The sequence below is a fragment of the Toxorhynchites rutilus genome, chromosome 3 (assembly GCF_029784135.1).
Source record: "Toxorhynchites rutilus septentrionalis strain SRP chromosome 3, ASM2978413v1, whole genome shotgun sequence".
In the NCBI taxonomy this organism is placed as follows: Eukaryota; Metazoa; Arthropoda; class Insecta; order Diptera; family Culicidae; genus Toxorhynchites; species Toxorhynchites rutilus.
This window is the reverse complement of record NC_073746.1, coordinates 165,308,482-165,329,697: the sequence shown is the minus strand read 5'-3', so window position 1 is coordinate 165,329,697 and position 21,216 is coordinate 165,308,482. Positions and strand designations below refer to the sequence as shown.

Genomic DNA, 21,216 nt, shown 5'->3' with positions numbered 1-21,216 from the left:
TTTCTGGAGTATCTTTTAGATTACTTTTAGTTGTGACTTAGTGGAGGTACACTGTTAATATTTCAGTGTGAATATTTGAATTTAAATATTTGAATCTGACCTTTTTAATAGTTATTAACTATCCTAACCAATAAATAAATAAATGAGTATATAAATAAATGAATAAATAAATACACCAAATAATTGTAAATAAATAAATTCAGAAATAAATGAACAACACTCAATAAATATTCCCACCAACCATAACTAAGTAAATAAATAATCTGAAAACATCACATGACGATAACAGTTGTGCCAACTGTTACAAGTTATATTACCAAACGAGCTATGTTTGATGGAAACTGGAAGAATTTCCATCTTCCCATACATTTGTTCTGTGCTCTTCGGTGTTTTCCTATCAATGTCATCAAAACCGAGCAGCTGATGTAGTCATGAGCAGGGTTGTCCGGTGTTTTTTTAGCAAACTCAGGATGCGGATGAATAAAAGGTCTGGATTTATCTAGATATTTATGAAATAGACGCATTTAATTTTCTTATTTGATACATACCGTTATCATACTATATTTAAAAACTTAGATTACAGTGAAACGACATTGGTCATTTGAACAACTTTGCATACTTCCAAAAATTACTTTTTGAAAAGGACCCTTTTTTATTGAAGACTAATGTTTTGTGAGCATATGAAGAGTAGCAGCGATCTCTTCCATGAGATCGATCAACTATTTTCGTTTACAGTTTCACTGCCCACGGTGATATTTTTGTGTTTTGTCTCGATATTCCGAGTTGTTTCAAATGTCTAAACGAAAATGTCTGATTAGGAAAAATCACAAGTTCTTATTTATTTATATCTCAAAGAATCACAATGGTATGAAATAATCGTAACTTTGATAGGTGTCCTGATTTTCAACTCCGACCAAATGATGTCCCTAGCTATGTATCCATTTCACATTGATACACCACGAGTGAGGTTCGATGTTGTATGTTAAAGGGTTAACACAAAAAAGTAGAAGGGTCTGAGCCTAGGGGCACAGACGTAAGTTTGACGTAGGACTGCGATTTATCTAAACAATTGTTTTTTTATGTAATCCTTTAATTGTACAGAAATCTGTTATTTTGACGTTTTTGAATCTCCAAATGGTGGCCTTGAAATGAGCCGTTCGTTGTATGTATTCATATCCGCCAAACAGGTTACAACGAGCAAACAAACAAAATTAGCTTTCCTGCTAGAAGCTCAGCAGTTCTACTGTCTAACTGAATAGGATGTAATAGGCTGGAATGCTAGACAAAGTATATGTGAATCGGTAAACAAAAAAAAATATCGTCATTATTACATTGAATATGAAGATGAAACAAGAAATTATGAAAGTACTTACGATTTCGTGATATGTTGAGGCAAAATACACATGGAATCCGAAAGCTGGTTAGTTTTTAATGGATATCTATGGTATTGTAAGTCAACGGGAGTAGTAGCTTTTTCGGTGAAATAATGTTCGTTTGCAGTTTGTGTGCTTCATTTTCGTACAAACTTCACGGTGAAAACGAAATGAACGGCACGTCATTGAACTACGTTCTGCGAGTTAGTGAAGCGTTAATAATAATAATGGGGTTCCAGGCAGAACGAACACTTTCCAAATAGAAATTTTGAATGAAAAATAGCATCTCTGTATCAATTTAGTGTTCAATGTGAATGGGAAACTTTGTTCTTTTCATGTGGTGAAATAATCTCTTACAAAAATTGTATCTGAAGATAAATTAATATTATAATGATAAATTTTAGTGGAAAACTTATTTCGTATCCAGATGTCGACACTGTACCGTTGTCGTCGCGGATAAATTTTCGCTTTCACTGTGAAGTGCATTCGGGAATAAGGCCAAATGAATTTCTATGGAATTGCGGCCAACTTAGGCGTCGTGCACAAATTACGTAACGCTAAAAAACCGAATTTTTCAACCTCCCTCCCCTTTCGTAATGCAATATCCTATCTCTAATACACAGTAAGTAACGCAAGCTCGAACCCCCCTCCTCCCCTTCTCGCGCTACGTAATTTGTGCACGACTCCTTACTAACCCACTCTACACCATTTACATCATCCATATTTCTACATATTTTTCCATATTTTTCCAATTTGTTTGATAGAACGAATTATTGCACACAATCTTGTGTTGCATACAACATTCACGGGAACCAAGTTGAAAGAAAGAATGCGTGTTACATGATTTATCTTCGCATTCGTTTGCAAAACATTCCTCTTTAATTCGTTAAATTGCTCACTTATTTTGCTATTTTCACCGGTGAAGTCTCTGGTGAAAAAATTGCTGAATAAATTTGCCGTCTAATGGTATATATAATAACATATATCGTAAGAACTATTCTGTGTAATATGTATTTAAAAACTCTTAATTTTTCGTTACATTTTCCGTAGAGTGACCCCCCCCCATATATAGATATCAAAGACGTAGTCCTACGTCAGAAACTGCAATCGTGAAGAGCGATGACAAACTGGGAAGCACAGACAAATCAAAACACAGCCCGTATTCTTATTCAAATAGAGAGCATATGCACTGAGAACAGTGGAAATAACTGGGAGAACACATATTGCTTGTGCCAATCGACCAATCAAAACGTGAGATTTCTGTTTAGATAATGCCCGACATTCTTCAATTCTTCGATAGTTAGTTTCATAAATTGTATGATTTTCTTCTTTGTTACGGATTGTTAGGGATAGCTAGGGATTGCTCAAATCGATTGATTCAAATACCTTGGGAATATACTGAGCAATAAGTATTCGAAAGAGGACAATTTTCGCGAACTAAAAGCCGTTTTCCGATTTGCGACCTTAATATATTCCCGAAAAACGTTATCCTAAGTCAAACTTATAGTGCAAACACAAAAAATAAAACCTAACTAACGTCGTGCCTACGAGTGAAAAACGAATTATGAAGAATGGTGACGACATTTCTTTTATATTTTCGCTGGCAATTTTCGCAACTGTAAGTATTTTTTTATTTTTATTTTATTTCCTTTTGATATAGGACTGCCTCTAGCCTTTCAATATAGGGGTCCATTTCAATGTTTCGGGTGGATGTGTTCGCCAATTCACCAAAATTTCCATGAAGAGTTATTTCTTTATATTCAACTAGTTAATGTTCCGGGTAGATCACTTCACGCACAAGTAACATTATCGTTCGAAAGAATCCAATGAATTACAATGAAACAATATATATAAATTGACAGACCTTGATGTAGTCATATGTCTTTCCGGCTATGTCCCAGACAATTATGTTTATATTCAATTGCCTACCACATCCATGTAGAAACGCTATCTCAAGTAAGGTTTTATCAATTGAAAAGAGATATTTTTAGAAGTTCCCGTAGAATATGAGTATAATGTGGCAGTGTGCCAAACAAAAATGATAAGAAGATGCGAATCTTTTTTTATGCGCTCACTTCAACGGTATTCGTAGACTCGCGATATGCATTTCGTTAATATTAGTCCGAGAGTAATTCATTGAAAAGATCGTTTTCATTTCATTCTAAAATAATATACGCCAAATCTCCGGCCATTGACTCGACCCCCTTCGATTTTTCTGAAACTTTTTATGGAAACTACCTAAAATCACAATTTTCATTATCTTATGAGCAACAATTCCAAATGGAATCGACAAATGACAAAACATGAGTATTTTCGATTCGAATGAAAGTGTGTATTCCGTTTGGGTTAGAGGAAATACGAGTTTTCCACAGTAATAGGGAATTTTTTGACTCAAGTGAAACTTTTGAAAAGGGCGTATCGATTTGAGTAAGAGAAATCTTTGATAATTTATATCTCAAAAACTATGAGTCGTACCGAAATAGTATCTTAGAGAGAGTTATAGAGTATTGATGGTTGAATATGAAAAAAAAGTACACTGAGTAAAAAAAATTAGTACTCTTTTTTTATTTACAAAATAAAAATTCAATTTGCAATATCCAAAAAACATTTTTTTAAAATAATTTTTTAATTTTTTCATACAAAATAGAAGTCATGCAGAAAATTAAAAAAATGGGCCCAAGATGGTAAAACTATTTTTGACGAACTTTGTGGAACATCGATTTTCGAAACTTCGAATTTTTGTATGTTAACAATAATTTTTAGCCACAAATTATGAATCCTGATGTGATTTAAAACAAAAAAGGTTATTATCAATCTCCATCTAAATGTAGCCATTCTCGAAATATTTAAAAAAATATTTCTAATTTTTGTCTTTTTTATAGTAAATAATCCCTTTTAATATGTTCGTCGTGTTATACCGTCATGTTCATAAAATTTTATGATTTTTTTTTGTAATTTCCAAAAAATTTTTGAATTGATTGATGTTTGTATTAAGATAAAAAAGATTTTTTAGTTTCGCTACGTTTTGTATTAACCCACATGTCTTCGAATGTTTCGTAACGTAACTCTTGAACATATGTCTTTACCATAACGATGTATTTGGAAAAGATGTTGGAATTTATAAGCGAATTCATAATATCTCATGAACATGATGGTATAACACGACAAACATATTTGAAGGGCCTATTTACTATTAAAAAGACAATAAATTACAAATATTTTTTTAAATATCTGGAGAATGGCTACATTTAGAAGGAGATTGATAATAACCTTTTTTGTTTTAAATCACATCAGGATTCATAATTTGTAGCTAAAAATGATTGCTAACATACAAAAATTTGAAGTTTCGGAAATTCGTAATAATTCGACGTTCTACAAATTTCGTCAAAAATAGTTTTACCATCTTGGGCCAATTTTTTAAATTTTCTTCATTACTTCTATTTTATATGAAAAAATTGAAATAAATATAAAAAAAATACATATTTTTTTATATCGCAAATTAAAATTTAATTTTGTAAATAAAAAAAAGAGTACTAATTTTTCTTCTCAGTGTATATTTTTTTCGAATTAAGCCAACAATACTCTATAACTCTTTCTAACACACTATTTCTGTACGACTCATATTTTTTGAGATATAAATTATCAAAGATGTCTCTTACTAAAATCGATACTACCTTTTCAAAAGTTACGCTTGAGTCAAAAAATTCCCAATTGCTGTGGAAAACTCATATTTCTTCTAACCCAAACGGAATACACACTTTCATTGGAATCAAAAATACAAGTTTTTAAAATCTGCATTTTTAGGACGATTTCATTTGGAATTGCTGTGAGTCATTCATATTACTACTGATTTTTTAAAAGGGCGTGTTCAAAATCATGTATCTTTCTTTCAAAAAATAGTTCAATATATTCAATGTAAACGTGTTTCAGTGAGGCACTTTATGAATCTACGAATCGGCAGTGAACTTTCCGTTTGGAGTGTGTCGGCACGGGGGACAACAGCAATATTAGAAAATGATTTTTAGACAAGTCCCCTATCGATCGGCAGGGACCGACGTGAGCCAGACGAGAAAGCTCATTGTCGGTCCTCTAGTTCGGTCGGGTCTCAACGTGTTAAGTGTGCCAAATCTGAAAACATGTCACACATTTATGAAATAGTTTGAAAGTTAATATTTCTGTTAGCTGTGAAGTGATTTGAATACCAATCGGAAATCCTAAGATAATGATTTCCCGGTTCGTAAATTGTTCGAATTGATGGTAAACCTTCAACATTTCCATTTTCCTATACATTTGTCCAGCGCATTTCTAACAAATGTAGCGGGGAGGCATAATGCTTGCATACCACTAATAACCAAGCATAGCTATGTAAAATGACGGGTTTGAGGTTTTTGTTAAAAACATCACTGAGCGCAAAATCATTTCGGAGAGTCGACAGTATGTTGTAAATGAAAAATTTCACATACCGCAATATGGTCACGATTTCACATACCGCAATATGGTCAAAATTTCAAATCACGCACACGTTATTGTTATTCACATGCATTGTCAAAGGTTGAAGTGGTATAGTTTTGTGTTTTATTTATAAGGATATGTATTTTGTGAATGGGGGTGCTGGTGCAATGAATACATAAAAGGCTGTGAAGTCTGCGAAAAAAATCACCACGATAAATGCTAATATAAAATTGACATTTTGTGCAGACATTATATTCGAATGAAGAAATAAGCAAATTGAAAAAAACAATTTCGTAGTCCTACGTCAATGTCTTCTCTAGTTCCTCTATTCTTTTTTTCAGTAGAATCAACTTTAGGTAAAACGATCGTAGGTGGCCAAACTATGATGGACAGTACAGAGATTTGATTTGTTAGGATTCATTGATTCTATGAGTAGTAAAGTTAGTTTTCGTGAAATTCCTTTATCATTTATCATAATCATTGATCTCAATGAGAAGCGGCATTGGCGGTTTGTGTTATTTGTCAGAATAATGACATTACCTTATTGTATTCGATGTGAAATTGTTGCAGTGAGATATCATAAACCTACAAACCGGTTCTCGCATTTTTTCTCTGCGAAAAATCGTATTGTTGTTTCATTCTGAAGCTCTGCTTATGGATTACACTTATTCTCCCAGATAAATCGTAAATTTTGGTTGTTATTAAATTGAAATAATCTCAAGCTTGCTACGTCTCTGAGAAAATGTTTCTCGTCGAACAACGGTGGTAAACGAGGGAAGGATTAATATTTTTAAAAGGGCAACCCGTTGAATATTGTCTGAAGAGAACCTGATCGGTCATCAGCCTGTGAGAAAACTGTTCCCTTGAAGTGAGGAGAGATGACACGAATCTTCACGAATGACGCGAAGAGAGATGACCGATGAACTCGCGTTATTCCCAAAGACGAATTGCGCGACTCTAGTTGTCACTGAGAGAAACTCGAAATCATGTCCTGTTCTGTTATCGACTCGGATATAAAAAAAAGAGCAGAAAAGAGAGTTGACCTCCAGAACAGAGCGAGTTACTTTGACGTTAATACTGTTATCCACGTCACTCACAGCGGATAAAAGGAGGTATGTTTCATCATTATTATGGTAAAGAAGCGACTGGCTACACAACTTTTCGAAAGTTTGTGTGTAACAATTCTTTCATTCTTATTTGAAAATTTGGCAGGAATGCTTTAGTTAATGAAAGTCGAAGAATTAGCCTGTAATGAAACTTACATAGAAAACTGAACGATTGATCGCCAAAGCAAGAAACACAAAAAAAATGATGCACTTTCTAAAGAGATCGCGATTATAACGCTGAACGTCAACAAGAAGGAACAACCTGTATAGATAGCTTGTTTCGACACGTAGAGTCATTAATTGCAGCTAAGGTAGCATTGACTAGAAACATAAAATAATATTCACTCAATTTTAGAGCTCTGCACAGAAGGATATAATGCAATAATACGTGTTAGACTCATTAAATATCGAATCGTATTCTGTCTGACTGGAGGCGAATGAACTGTAAAGTTTAAAGCCTCTTAAAAACAAAGAACTGAACTGAACTGTCAACGACAGATCAGCATGTGCGAAAGCATCCGAGAAAATTTGAATGTTCATTTTCACGAGCACAAACTATTGGTAACTCTTGGAATCAACTTTTCAAACATAACATTCGTACTCACTACTGCTCGTAGTCGGATCCGCTCCATCCAGTATCGTCTTGATGCGCTTGAAGAACTTTCGGTAAACTGATTTGCCCTCGTTTTTCTCCCCCTTTCCGCTGGGTTTGCCCGCCTGCTTGGCCGCCACTATGGATGTCTTCTTCCGGCTGATCAAATTGGCGCGGGTGGATTCTCGCAGCACGATGTCAACGTTGGATGAGGGAAGCGACAGAGGCTGCTGCTGTTGGCACTGGGCGAGCAATGCGTGGGCTTGCAACTCCTGGTGATGAATCTGCTGCTGTTGCTGTTGGTACTGCTGCGCTTGGGACGGATGTGGCGTTGGTTCGGAAGCAATCTCAATGGCAATATGGTGCTGGTGTACAGCCTGCTGTGAACGAGCCGTCGAGGGCTGCATTAGGCTGGCCATATTTTTTTTTGTCGAGGTTAAATCTTATTGCCAAAGAGCACCACTATCGCAACGCTTTTCCAGGTAGATGAAGCAGCCGTTTAACGAAACGAGCTGTGATTGTGGTTATCAAAAATGTATGCTACCCAGGTGATAACGAGTTTGCGAATGCAAACAGCTCCAATCCTCGGCTTCCCTAGTACCACGAGCTGTAGGTTTGACTGCGGGATGGGTATCTGAAGAAGTTTTCCTCAATCGTACCGGAAGGAGAACTGCAAAGAGAGAATGGAGAAAGCACACTTCATTAATGATTGAACAACTTTATCCCACCGACAGCGCAACTGGGGCTCGACTTTGAAGCCCTGCAGTTGATCCGTTTTCTTTGTTTTATGTTCTGTGTTTAACTCTCTCAATGGAGGCGTTATGCGCTGCCATTTTTCTTTTTTGTTTGTTTTATGTATGTACAACTTAGCTGGATGTATTTACTTTGTGCATTGTCGGGTGGACGATAGTATCAAGTGGCTATGTGCTTACGTTCTGCTCGAACGTTCGGCTGTAGTTTATATCCATACGCTCGAACGTAATTAGATGTATATCTGAATCCGAGCGCAGAATAATAATGAGGCCAAAATTCTTCTCTTGTATTTTTTTGTGGCACTTCAGTATCTTAGTGGATGGGTTTTACTTGCCAACATAAAAACCTAAGAGCATCATAATTAGCGTTGCAAATGCGCGTTCCTTGAGTTGTTAAAGATAAAAGAAAGAAGGAATGGTTCTTTTTTCTCCATTTAGACTTAGTTTATTAATTGATAAATAACCCTTCCGCTTTCATTAAGAAGGAAAAACGGAAACGGAAAAATGAGATGAAGGTCTGGAATCTTATGGATGCAATATTTACATACGACGAATTTCACGCCAACACGACTGGCCATTAGTAGCACCATTTCAGGTTGCAGTGAAACGTTGTGGGTCGACATTTGTTATTCAAGCAACTTTTTTTTTTTTTTATCCAAAATATATATTTTTATTAAGGCTCATATGGCGTCAACCTGACGGGGCCGGGAGTTCAATATTTCGACAATGTTTGCCTTATAACTATGTTAGTAATATGTAACCGATTACTCGCGGTTGGCTCGAGGTTAGTATTACAAGTGTTTTCGTAATTGTGATGTTGCTGTCTTCAATGATCTGTACCTGTGCCCGACACGGGATACTTCCTATTGGGATGCAGCTGACCATTAATCAGCAACGCCCCCCTAGTCTGTACCCCATATCTAGCGTGGTGCGTCTTCTCGAGGAATCCAGGATAGAATAGTCACTAACCGGCGCAATCATCAGCTCGTGTAGAGTTGTCATGAGCGGTACAATCTTTGGCTTTTGTTGAATCATCAGTGGACTGCACAACCTTTGGCCCGTGTATCTGTAAAGAGTGTGTGTATGTATTCAAGCAACTTTGCATATATTGAATATCTAAAAAAAATAATACAATTTTTTGAAAAGGGCCAAACTGCCGTTCTACTCATAGTTGTCCCATGTTACTTTTTGACGATTTTCACTTTTCTTCATAAAACGTTGTTTTAATGCATAATCTTACGGAAAACAAAGTAAAACATATACAGGGTAACTTCGATATAACGTACATTTCACTTTCAAAATTATACGTTGTATCGATTTGTACGTTATATCGAAGCATAAAAAAGAACTCAGAAACGTGACTTATTTTGCTGTTTGGGTAAGGTTAATGATAAAATTCAATTAGAAGACGAAGCCAGCCTTTCTCGTGATGTTGATTAAAGTTTAATTCATTTAGAATCCCGAATCACAAAACCAGTTGTATTTCGGGATTGGTAGAAGATACAAAACATGTTTTATTATCAAAATACTGAAAATTTAGTTGTCTTTCAGGAAGAAAATATTCAAAAAAATATTCCTTTACACTTTGAATATATATACGTTATATCGAGTGACGTTATATCGAGGGTACGTTATATCGAAGTTTCCCTGTAGTTTGTTCCCAGCTTTAAAAAAACAACATCAAGCTCAATTGTCCCATGTTAATATTCTATTCCCAGCATGTATTTTTGTAGATCCATATCGAATAAGTCGGTTCAAGTACAAGAATTTCATGTCACACTTTCAGCAGGCCTAATGCACTCTTTTCTGGTTTGGAAGAACGAACTTATTCTCAAACAAATAAGAAAAACTTTGACAGAACACGTGTACACCTTGTTAGCGAATGCCTAATAACAATGAGATTTATATTCTGCAAAGATGTTGCAGATCACTCTTTACTTCATGAACCGATGTTTCTATGCATAATCTTTCGGAAAAACACCAAAAAAATATTGTTTGTTCCCAGTATATCAAAAAACAACATCAAGTTCAATTGTCACATGTTCATATTCTAGGCATGACAGTCCCACCATTAATTTTTAAACCCGTAATCATGCTTGATTGATTCAGTGAGAGGATCTTTTCACATTTCATTAAACAATAGTATAGTGCTTAGAAAAAAAAACCCGGTGTATTGCTCAATTGAAATGCTTAAAGCTTTTATTAGACAAATATGCGAGAAAACTTTGATTTCGTTTTTCTCAGTTGCTGATTTTGGAACACGGGACAACTATGTGTAGAACGGCAGCAAAATAAACATAAACTTATTATTTTTTACAAAAACTCTTATCTCAAAAAAAACTTGACATTTTGATTATGAGAGGAAATGTGGAAAATTACTCAATTAAAACCTATTAAAAAATAAAAAAATTAAAAAAAACACTGAAAATAATATTTTAAAAATTAAAATTCATTTTTCTCAAAAAAATATTTTTTTTCTCAGTCTTTAAAAATATATATGAATAGTCAATATATACAATAACCAACAATTCATCCATACATTGAAAAATTGGCATTTCTTCATAGAAAATATTTGTTAATGTATTGTTACAATTACAATTATTTGTGAAGGCAGCTTCCCAGAAACTCAGGGTGGAATGATGTCCAACTAGGCACTAAACTGTTTAACCTTCCTATACTCGAGCATAGGTCTGACAGACCGAGAATGAATGAGGTGACTGAATTAAATGACTATTAAAACAGAATGAAGTTAAAGAAAAAAAAAATCTGGAGTTTTTTTCATTCAATCATATTTTTTTCTTTGAATAAATACCTATACCGCCTAAAAATGTACGATAGCATTATTACAGAGACGCGTACAGTCTGTGAGTACAAGAGTTACGATTATTCGCGCTGTTTTTTCGGAGTGTTGAGGGCACTCGAGAAAACTGATTGAAACAAATTTCGAAAGACAAAAAAAAACTCGGCTTTTGTATGTTTCTGCTACGATGGTTATAGCAGGACAGACTACTTTATACAATAGCTTTATCTTTGATCATTCCTATTTACAAATGTGTGTTTGCTAGCGATGAGGAAATAGTTATCCTCGACCTATGGAATTTCGTTTTTATAGTATACATTCGATTCGATTCTTTGTTTCAAGAGGCTTTAAACTGTAGTATACACATTAATAAATTCATAAAGGATCTACTTCAATTAGGTATTATCGAAATTTCCAATAAAATGACAAACTTCTTCCCTCGATAAACAACTTTTTCATGAATTACTACTAAAGTTTTATTCATAATGTGTAGGAAATTGTTCAAAATTTGATCGAAAAATATCGAAAACAAATCGGAAAAAAAATTCGCAAATCAAAATAGTTTTTTCTCGTAAACGTATTTTTTAAATTCTGAAAAAAATATATGAATATCTCATAAAATAACCAACAATACATTCGCTGAAGGGCACTTCTACACGAAAAGAGTTTTTCAAACTACAACTTCATATTCATATTTCATATTTCCTTCGAAAAATTACTACTAATATTCTACTCGTTGTTCTACACATTTTTGTGTGTAAGTTTCGCCGATTGACATATTCTACAAACTTTTTCATACTTGTTTTTGAAAAATTAATCAAAAAAACTTTGGTTCTTCACAAAAAGTAATCTAATGTCTTTTTTGAGATTTCACTCACAGCATCCCTTCTCTGTATCATTATAGCGCGATTTTGACAAAATGAATATTCACAGCATACTAATTTCCATAGCATTATTATGACGAGAGTTAATACGCTGATCAACAATAAAAAAGAGATTTCGAAAAAACAGTGTGACTTGCTTCGCAGATAATTTCACGCATTGACTATCGTGTATTCATCACAAGGGCTATCGTGACGGTCTTCTTAGTATTGAACACACACAGCCAGATGCGATTATTTATTTGTTCCATCAGCACTATTAGTCGAGCGAAGCTTCAATTGCAATATGTCCTCTTTCCCCATTGTTGGTAGAAAAAACACTGTATTTGTATTTTGAGCGAGCGAACTGCAGCGCGCCAAAGAGTCGCCATAGTAGTCATGAGGACAAAACAACATTAACCCTTTCACTACGGCAGTGTGCTCCGTCGGAGTGTTACCACTGAACAAAGTACTGCGCCGAAAAGTATGCATATCGCGCTGATTTGATCTGTACATCGTATCACCCTGATGTCGTCTATAGACGACGCTCGTACACACAATACATCGCGCGGATGTCGCTCATAGACGACACTCGTAGCGAATTATCAGATATCATCGGATAAACCTTCATCAGAATTGAGGTCATCGAAATGCATTAATGATTTTGATATATAAATCTGATACAAATGGTGTGCAAGCAATATGTTTACAATATTTGTAAGTTTTATAATCCAGACAAGGTCTGAATATGTACCAAACAATCACCTGGAGATTGATTAAAAGTTAGCTCAAATGAGGGGCGCATTGACACTAATAGAAGGTGGATTTTATAAACCTTCAAAAAAAGAGAATCCGTAAAATTATCCCATAAAACTACTGTAAATTATGGAAAATGCAATTTTTTATATGTTTTGAAAACTTTGTATACAGGGAAACTTCGATATAACGTACCCTCGTTATAACGTACCCTCGATATAACGTCACTCGATATAACGTACATTTTACCTCGATATAACGTACACATTTCCAAAGTGTAAAGAAATTTTTTTTTCAATATTTTTTTTTCTGATACAACAATTAATTATCTGTATTGTGCTGCTAAAACAAGTTTTGTATCTTCAATCAATTCCGAAATGCAGCTAGTTTTGTTATTCCTGGTTTCGTCTTCTGATTGAAGTTATTCATTAACTTTACTAAAACAGCAACACAATAATGTATTATAGACTACGTTTGTGAGTACTTTATTATGCTTCGATATAACGTACAATTCGATACAACGTACAATTTTGAAAGTGAAATGTACGTTATATCGAAGTTTACCTGTACTTGATTTCATACAGGTGGGCTAAACTAGAGCATTCAAAAAGTGGACAAACCAAGATCATATTAGGCTGTCAAAAAAGTCCTGCGGTATTTTTTTTGAATTTTCACTTGTTCATAAAATTAGTTACAATCATCTGTTTTAAGTCAAATATGCGCCGTTTTGTTCGATTACTTGTTCCCAATGAGATGCCAACTTCATAATACCCTTGTTATAGAAGCTCGCTTCCTTATTGGCAAAAAACTCGGATAGCCAATTTTCACAGGCCTCTTTTGTGGCTAACTTCTGACTACCTAGCTCGTTCGCCATGGACAAAAACAGGTGGTAGTCACTTGGTGCAAGGTCCGGACTATACGGCGGATGCAAAAGAACCTCCCATCAGAGCTCCCGGAGCTTCTGGCGCGTCACCAAAGAAGTGTGTGGCCTGGCGTTGTCCTGATGGAAGACAATGCGGCCTCTGTTTATCAAAGATGGCCTCTTCTTCATGAGTGCTACCTTCAAGCGGTCCAGTTGTTGGCAGTACAGGTCCGAATTGAGCGTTTGGCCATAGGGAAGCAGCTCATAATAGATTATTCCTTGACAATCCCACCAAACACACAGCAGAACCTTCCTGGCCGTTAATGAGGGCTTGGCCACCGTCTGAGCCGCTTCAGCGGGCTACGACCACGACCGTTTGCGCTTCACGATGTCGTAAGTGACCCACTTTTCATCGCCAGTCACCATCCGCTTCAGAAACGGGTCGATTTTGTTGCGATTCAGCAGCGATTCACATGTGTCGATACGGTCAAAGATGTTTTTTTGCGTCAACGTGTGTGGCACCCATACATCGAGCTTCTTTGTGAATCCAAGCTTCTTCAAATGGTTAATAACGGTTTGATGACTTATCCCCAGCTCTTGGCCGATGGTACGGCTGCTCCTATGCCGGTCTTTCTCGGCTAATTCAGCGATTTTGTCGTATTTTTCGACGACAGGCCTTCCGGAGCGTGGTGCATCTTCGACGACCTCTACACCAGAACGAAAACGTTGAAACCATCGTTGTGCGGTGGAAATGGAAACTGTATTGGGTCCATAAACTGCACAAATTTTATTGGCAGCTTGAGATGCATTTTTGCCTTTGTCATAGTAGTACTGTAAAATATGTCGGATTTTCTCTTTATTTTGCTCCATATTTGCGACACTATAACTCACGAACGACTTAACTAAACAAAACACTGTCAAGGACTATATTATAGCGCGCAAAAATACCTTTCCAACAAGCTATGACTCGATACAATGAATACAACTAGAACTACGCGCTTACAACGACACCTCGCGGAAATACCGCAGGACTTTTTTGACAGCCTAATATATTCGACTGGATAAACCAACATCATTTACTTTGTATCGAAATTGTACCTCACAGCTACCTTTATTGCTCGGTATTCACAGCACAGATAGAGAAGCACAGAAATGCATAGAAAAAATATATGAGAAAACATGTGTGCTTCCAATTTTCGTTAATTTCACCCATTTATACCATATTTTTCAAATATAATAGATTTTCGGATTATGGAATCGTAATATATAGCATTTGAAATTTTAGAAAATTTTCGATTCAAGTGTTGTGCAAATGATCAAAATTCGTTCACAGGTAAAAAACTAGAAAGGTCTGATCCTAGGGGCACGGACGGAAGTTTGACGTAGGACTGATTGTTCAGAACAGTTGTTCTTTTAAGTGTAACTCTTTTCATTGTTCAGAAATCTGCGCCAAATAGTAGCCCTGAAAAGGGCCGTTTGTTATGTGTACTCATAACCGTCAAACGGTTTGTAACGAACAAAATTAGCTTCTGGCAGGAAGTTCTACTTTTTGATGGATAGCTATGGTATTGTGATTCCTTTCCATCGCCTTATTCTTATTAATAGTCTTATTCTAAGGTATCTGAGCAGTAGTCAATAAGTCCTTGCATGGTAATCGCTGCCATCCTTCTAGTATTGATATCATACTTCGCTGTACAATTGTTCATGTTGCCGCAACCCGGAAGACACCCCGTCATATACAAAAGTCATTCGCTAAATGAACTATCTTCAACTGGACCTATCTATAACAGGGCGTACGTTAACTGGGCTAGTTATGTATAAAGTTATGTAAATGGTATGTAAATGTATAAAGTTATGTATAAATAATAAATGTCATCTTCAATTTGACGTATTGCTTTTGCTGTTTTGCAGTCCAATTGACCAGCGATCACTTATGGGTGACACTTTCCTCGTTGCCTTGATAAAATCATGCATGGCATCTTACATTTGATTACTTCAACATGTTTACATTTGAAAAAGGTCTTGTCAATTTGTTGGATAGAACGAATTAGTGCACACAATTTTGTGTTGCAAACAACATTGATGGAAAATAAGTCGAAAGAAAGAATGCATAATACATAATTTACCTTCGCATCCGCTCGCAAAACATATCTCTTTTATATGTTGAATTGCTCACTTGTTTTATTATCTCCACTAAAGATGTCTCAGGCGAAAAAAATGCTGGATAAATTTGGCGTCTAATGGTATACACTCTGTCCAATTTCTATAAGACCAGGTGATGATCTTGCTGCTTTGAGTCATTGTGAACAAACAATGCTTCAATTTATATTCTAGAGTGCAGGTATTGGTGACTACCATACACTGCATGTTTTTCCAATGTGTATGTGCAAGCGCTGAGCATAAACGAATGTTTTTGTATTTTTCAAGTGTCAAGTTTCTATAAGACCAGTTACATTTTCCGTTGTTTTAGTTGTTTTGATCAATAAATCTGGAAAATGCCGAGGGGACAAGTGCTCACGGACAGAGAAGATAGACAACTCGATGCATTTCACCAAGAAAATGTTGGTATCAAAGAAATTGCTCGTCGGATTGGACGAGCAGTTGCAATAATTGGTGGATAAGGGTTCCGACACAAATCCGGATACCCCTACACGGGAAAATCTATTGGAACGGCTTGAATAGTGGTTACAATTCGCAACAGTTAGTTATCGTAAGGAGATATTTCTGCTTGAAAGCAGTAAAATTTCTGCGAAAAAATAAATAAATAGAGTTCTACCTTGTATCTACCTTTATGTCAGTCACCGGTGACTGACACGGCCTGAATGGAAAGCTCGGTGTCAGTCACCGATGACTGACGTGGCAGTCAACGTGTTAATCCTTTTCGCGTACTTTTCCACATACACGTTGCGAAAAGGGGAGGTTCACGTTGTTTATGCTCTCCTTTTTACTATTAGAAAACATTTTACATGTATCCTTTAAGATTCAACTTAATTTTATAATTGGGTGTAATATTCTCACGCAATTGTGTAACGGCACCAGTGGTTATGTGGAAAGCTTGGTTGAATAAGACAGCTTTATATTCCAGCCGGCCTTGGTTAGATTCCTGCTTGGTATCGTTCGGATTTTTTTGAATAAAATTCCAAGTTTACGTTCAGTCTCAGGAAATGAGGGGTCTGCTCCCTACATACATACATTTTAACACTCTTGAAAAAGGTGCTTTTATTTGTGCATTTCACCCTTCAATACTGCCTTTTATCTGCCAACGCTAGTTTGGATGTACAAATATGATACACAAAGAAAAAAAAGCTTTGATGTAGGATTACGCCTTTCCAGAACATATTAGGGATACAAATTGTAAAACCTCAATAACAGTCGCGTCACGAAAAACGTCAAATTTTGAGCGCTCATTGCTCAATCATTTTTTATGGAATAACGAGATTTATGATCCAATCGATGTGAACGCTTTCTAACAATCTAATGCAATATAGAAAATTATCAATTCTTCAATTGTTAGTTTCGTAAAAAAAAGCGTTGAAATGAGAGCTTCTTATTTCCCATACGATTGTGTTTCGGTCTCAAGCCTGTCATGTTGTGCCGTGGAACAGTAACCGTGCATGAGTATAGAGGTAGGTTTTCGTGATATCTGTTTCTATTTGACTCCAGACAGCGAGCAGTCATATGCTAAAGCTTAGAGTGAATATGAATATTTTCAAATTTACTTTTTGTAATTTCGCTTCAGTACAGGAAACAAATAAAACGCGCCGGTAGTAATCTTCGAGGAATACGGAGGGAGTGAAATGGTTTCGAACTACAGTTTCTTTTCCACCCCACAAGACATAGCATCAGTACACGTGTTCATGCTTTTTCATTTCTGGATACACTGGATAAACGCATGCATAACAAGGAGGAACATTTATTCCAAATATCACCTGGTGCGCTTCTTATCAAATGGCATGAATGCATTACTTTTCAGTCGACCCTCGTAGAGTAAAACTATTTCATCATTGCACATGAAATCAAACTCGCAAATTTAGTGACTATTTCGAAGTTTTAGTCTGGAGTCATTACATTATCTATATATATAAAAATGGATTTCTGTCCTTCTGTCTGTTACTTCTCCCCCCTCTCTAAGGAGGAGCTGCCATACAAATTAAACATAAATTTCTACCATACTCGAGAATTATTCAAGCAAATGAAACCAAATTAGGCATATTAAGGTTTTAGGGTGCAATAAATGTTTCTATGGTGGTTAGACTCTCCACCCCCCTCTCTAAGGGGGGGGGGGGGTCTGTCATACAAATAAAACACAGATAATAATGCACAGATATGCATTACTCGGGAATTAATCAAGAAAATGTAACCAAATTTGGCATGCGGAGGTTTTAGGGTGCAAAAAATGTTTTTACGGTGGTTAGATACTCCTCCCCCCGCCCTTGGGGGGCTGCCATACAAATGAAACACAAATTTCTGCATTACTCGAGAATTAATCAAGCAAATGAAACCAAATTAGGCATATGGAGTTTTTAGGGTGCAATACATGTTTCTATGGTGGTTACAAATACCTCCCGCTCTCTATAGGAGGTATTTCTAATTAAGCAAATGGAGCCAAATTTGGCATGTGAAGGTTTTACGGGACACGAAACGTTTCTATGGTGAATTTACTTCTCCCCCCTCTCTGAGGGGGGGGGGGGTGCCATACAAACGAAGGTGTTTGGGGGTTTTTGGGTATGACACATGTTTCTATGATGGTATGACACCCCTCCCTCCTCCGGAATTGAGAGGGGGTCCCATAAAAATATTACACATATTTCAACCAAAAATATCCCAACCAAACATGACAATTGAAAATTTTCGGAAAACTCTGAAGGAAAAATGGAAAATTGGGAAAATTAAATTCCCATATGTTCTACAATTACATAGTGACAAGTGAAAGTGAAAAATCTTGAACGAAAATTGTGTCTGAAAATAATCTGATATTATAATGATGAGTTTTGTTAGAAATACTAGTAATTTTATAGTAAAAGGTAAATTCACGGGGTCGATGAGAAGATCAATCAATGAACAGTTCTGCGATTGGACCCATAAACTTGACCCAAGAAAATGTGAATGTGAATGAAGGTATTGATAACAAAAAACAAATTTTCGGCGAGACGAAGTTTGCCGGGTCAGCTAGTGTCAAATATACACCGGAATTTTGTAATTTTAAATCTACCCGCTGAACATTTTTATTTTTTATTTTTTTATCTGTTTGCTTACAGCGTCATTAACGCTAGGTTTACGCGTCATTTTGACGCAATTCGGATTTTATAAGGAAAATTACAAAAATCGGCTGCATTTATATTCGATATCAACATATTCCACTTTTATGCATTGATTGAGGTAAATATATATATTGATATAGTATTGCATCGAAGTCCGGACGCTTAAGCGCTTGCGAGTATAACTTCAACTACAAAAAAATATTGACATATCACAGCATGAAAAATAAGCGTTCCTATAGAATTAGAAGGCCTTCATCTGTGTTATGACTCATAGAATTTCACAAAATCATGTTATATTTGTTCAAAATTTGAAATTTCTTTCATCGTGTCGTGATTTGAAATCCGGACACTTTCTTAATAATGCTTTGAAATCCGGATACTTTTACTTTTAAATCCGGACACGTGTTTTCTTTGCAATTCTTTGAGAGAAATTATTTATTAATTATTGAAGAACTTATTAACGGGTGCGTCATAAGTAGCGGGACTAAATGGAAACACGTTTGGTACAAAAGTTTTTTATAAATTCAATTATTTATTGTATTTTCACAAGATGTCCACAACAAGCAAATGGCGGATTACATATTCTCTCAGAACCCCATCAATATGGGTATCAAACGAAAGGGATTGACTAGTAGAACACGGTTATCTATGAAAAATGCAAATCCAAAATTTTAAAGAAATTGTGGAATGGTTTTATTGTAGAGAATACTAATATACTAATGATACAGATAATGTACTAAAAACTAAAATATAAAATAATTAAAAAACACTTTTTGGGTTCAACGGGTTCATTATGATTAAAAATAATAATAATACAGATGATGTACTAAAAGCTAGAAAATAATTAGGCAAGTAGCAGTTAGTAGTTATCACACCCCTTTCTTCATTAATCTAGATCATTGATGAGACTAAAATAAAATCGTGGTGCATGTAATGGAACAACTAACTGTAGATAATGGAAATCTGGCGTGGCCCATTTTGGATTAGCATTTTTCATAAATACTGTGTTCTAATAGTCAAACCTATTCGTTTGATACCCATATTGATGGGGTTCTGAGAAAATATCTAATCCACCATTTTGTAGTGCCCGCCATCTTGGATTTATATTTTTCACCAATAACTATATTCTTCTAGTCAAGCCCTTTCATTCCTTTCATATATTTTGATACACATATTGATGGGATTCCGAGAAAATATGTAATCCACCATTTTGTAGCAGCCACCATCTTGGATTTCATTTTTCATCAATAATTGTATTCTACTAGTCTAGCCCTTTCATCTGATACCAATATTGATAAGGTTTGGAAAAAAATATATATATGGCGCCATTTTGTGCTGGCGGCCATTTTGGATTTGAATTTTTCATAAATAACTGTTTCTTGTAGTCAAGCCCTTTCGTTTGATACTCATATCGAGGGGGTTTAGAGAAAATATAAAATCCGCCATTTTGGATTTTCAAGATCATGAAATAGGCAGTTTCATAATGACTGCAGAGATAAAGGTGTGTTGCAAATTTCAGATCAATTGGTCAACAGGAAGGAGGTTAAATTTCTATTAATGTGGGACAGCGCTACAAAATTGCCCACGTACAATCGACCCCGTCCTGTACACCGAAGAGTTTCGCAGTTTCCCGGATCGAAAATATTTGCTCCACACTCCATACTCCATACTAAGGCTTCTAACATAGCCTTATGCAACTCTTTCAATGAGAAATTGATTCGTCAACTTTTGACCGTCCGGATTTAATACTCATTTTTATTCCGGACATGGGTTTGTAAAATCTACATTGAGTTTTGATTTTTTACATTTTTTTGTTAACAGATAGGTACTTTGTTTGACACTAAACTAAATTGACACAATAGTAACTAGCAGTCACATTAATGCAAAAAATGTCATGATTTTGGCATGATATTGAATGTAATGAAAAAGTGTCCGGATTGAAAAGCGTCCAGATTCAGAAGCATCACTGTATCTATTTATTTTTTCTTCCTTTAAATTGACACGTGTTCGTAGAAATAGGTATATAAGAAACGTCCGTAAACCTAGTGTTAAGCACAAGTTAATTTTCTTCTACTCGGTGATTTTTTATATGATGTTGTCCATTCAGGATTCCTTCCGGAGGGCCAAACGTTCACAAAAGAGATTTCCGAAACTTAAATTACCGCTCCCCGTGGGATCCGTTTTGACAGCATTGGAGACATGAAAACGAATTTGCTGCATTCGTTGGAAAAAGTGTTTCGCTTCAGAAGGAGTCTATTTTGAAGGTGATAATATAAATTCAAATGATAAATGAAGCATTTTCTTCAAAAACACAAATTATCTGTATATATTTGACAGAATGTATTTTGACATTCAGTGCTTGATTGTGGGTATCAGTATAATTAATTTCCACAAACGGAAAA

At 35.6% G+C, this 21,216-nt stretch overlaps 1 protein-coding gene across 4 annotated transcripts in view; it reads right to left on the bottom strand.

The window, feature by feature from the left end:
• LOC129775409 (Kv channel-interacting protein 4-like) overlaps nucleotides 1-21,216 on the bottom strand; it is a 239,499-nt gene that overhangs the window by 110,166 nt on the left and 108,117 nt on the right. For all 4 annotated transcript variants that reach the window (XM_055780132.1, XM_055780136.1, XM_055780135.1 and 1 more), the window contains exon 3: nucleotides 7,537-8,193. In XM_055780132.1, coding sequence (XP_055636107.1) covers nucleotides 7,537-7,942 — 406 coding nt within the window. In that variant the 5' untranslated portion in view covers nucleotides 7,943-8,193. The remainder of the gene's footprint in view (nucleotides 1-7,536; nucleotides 8,194-21,216) is intronic.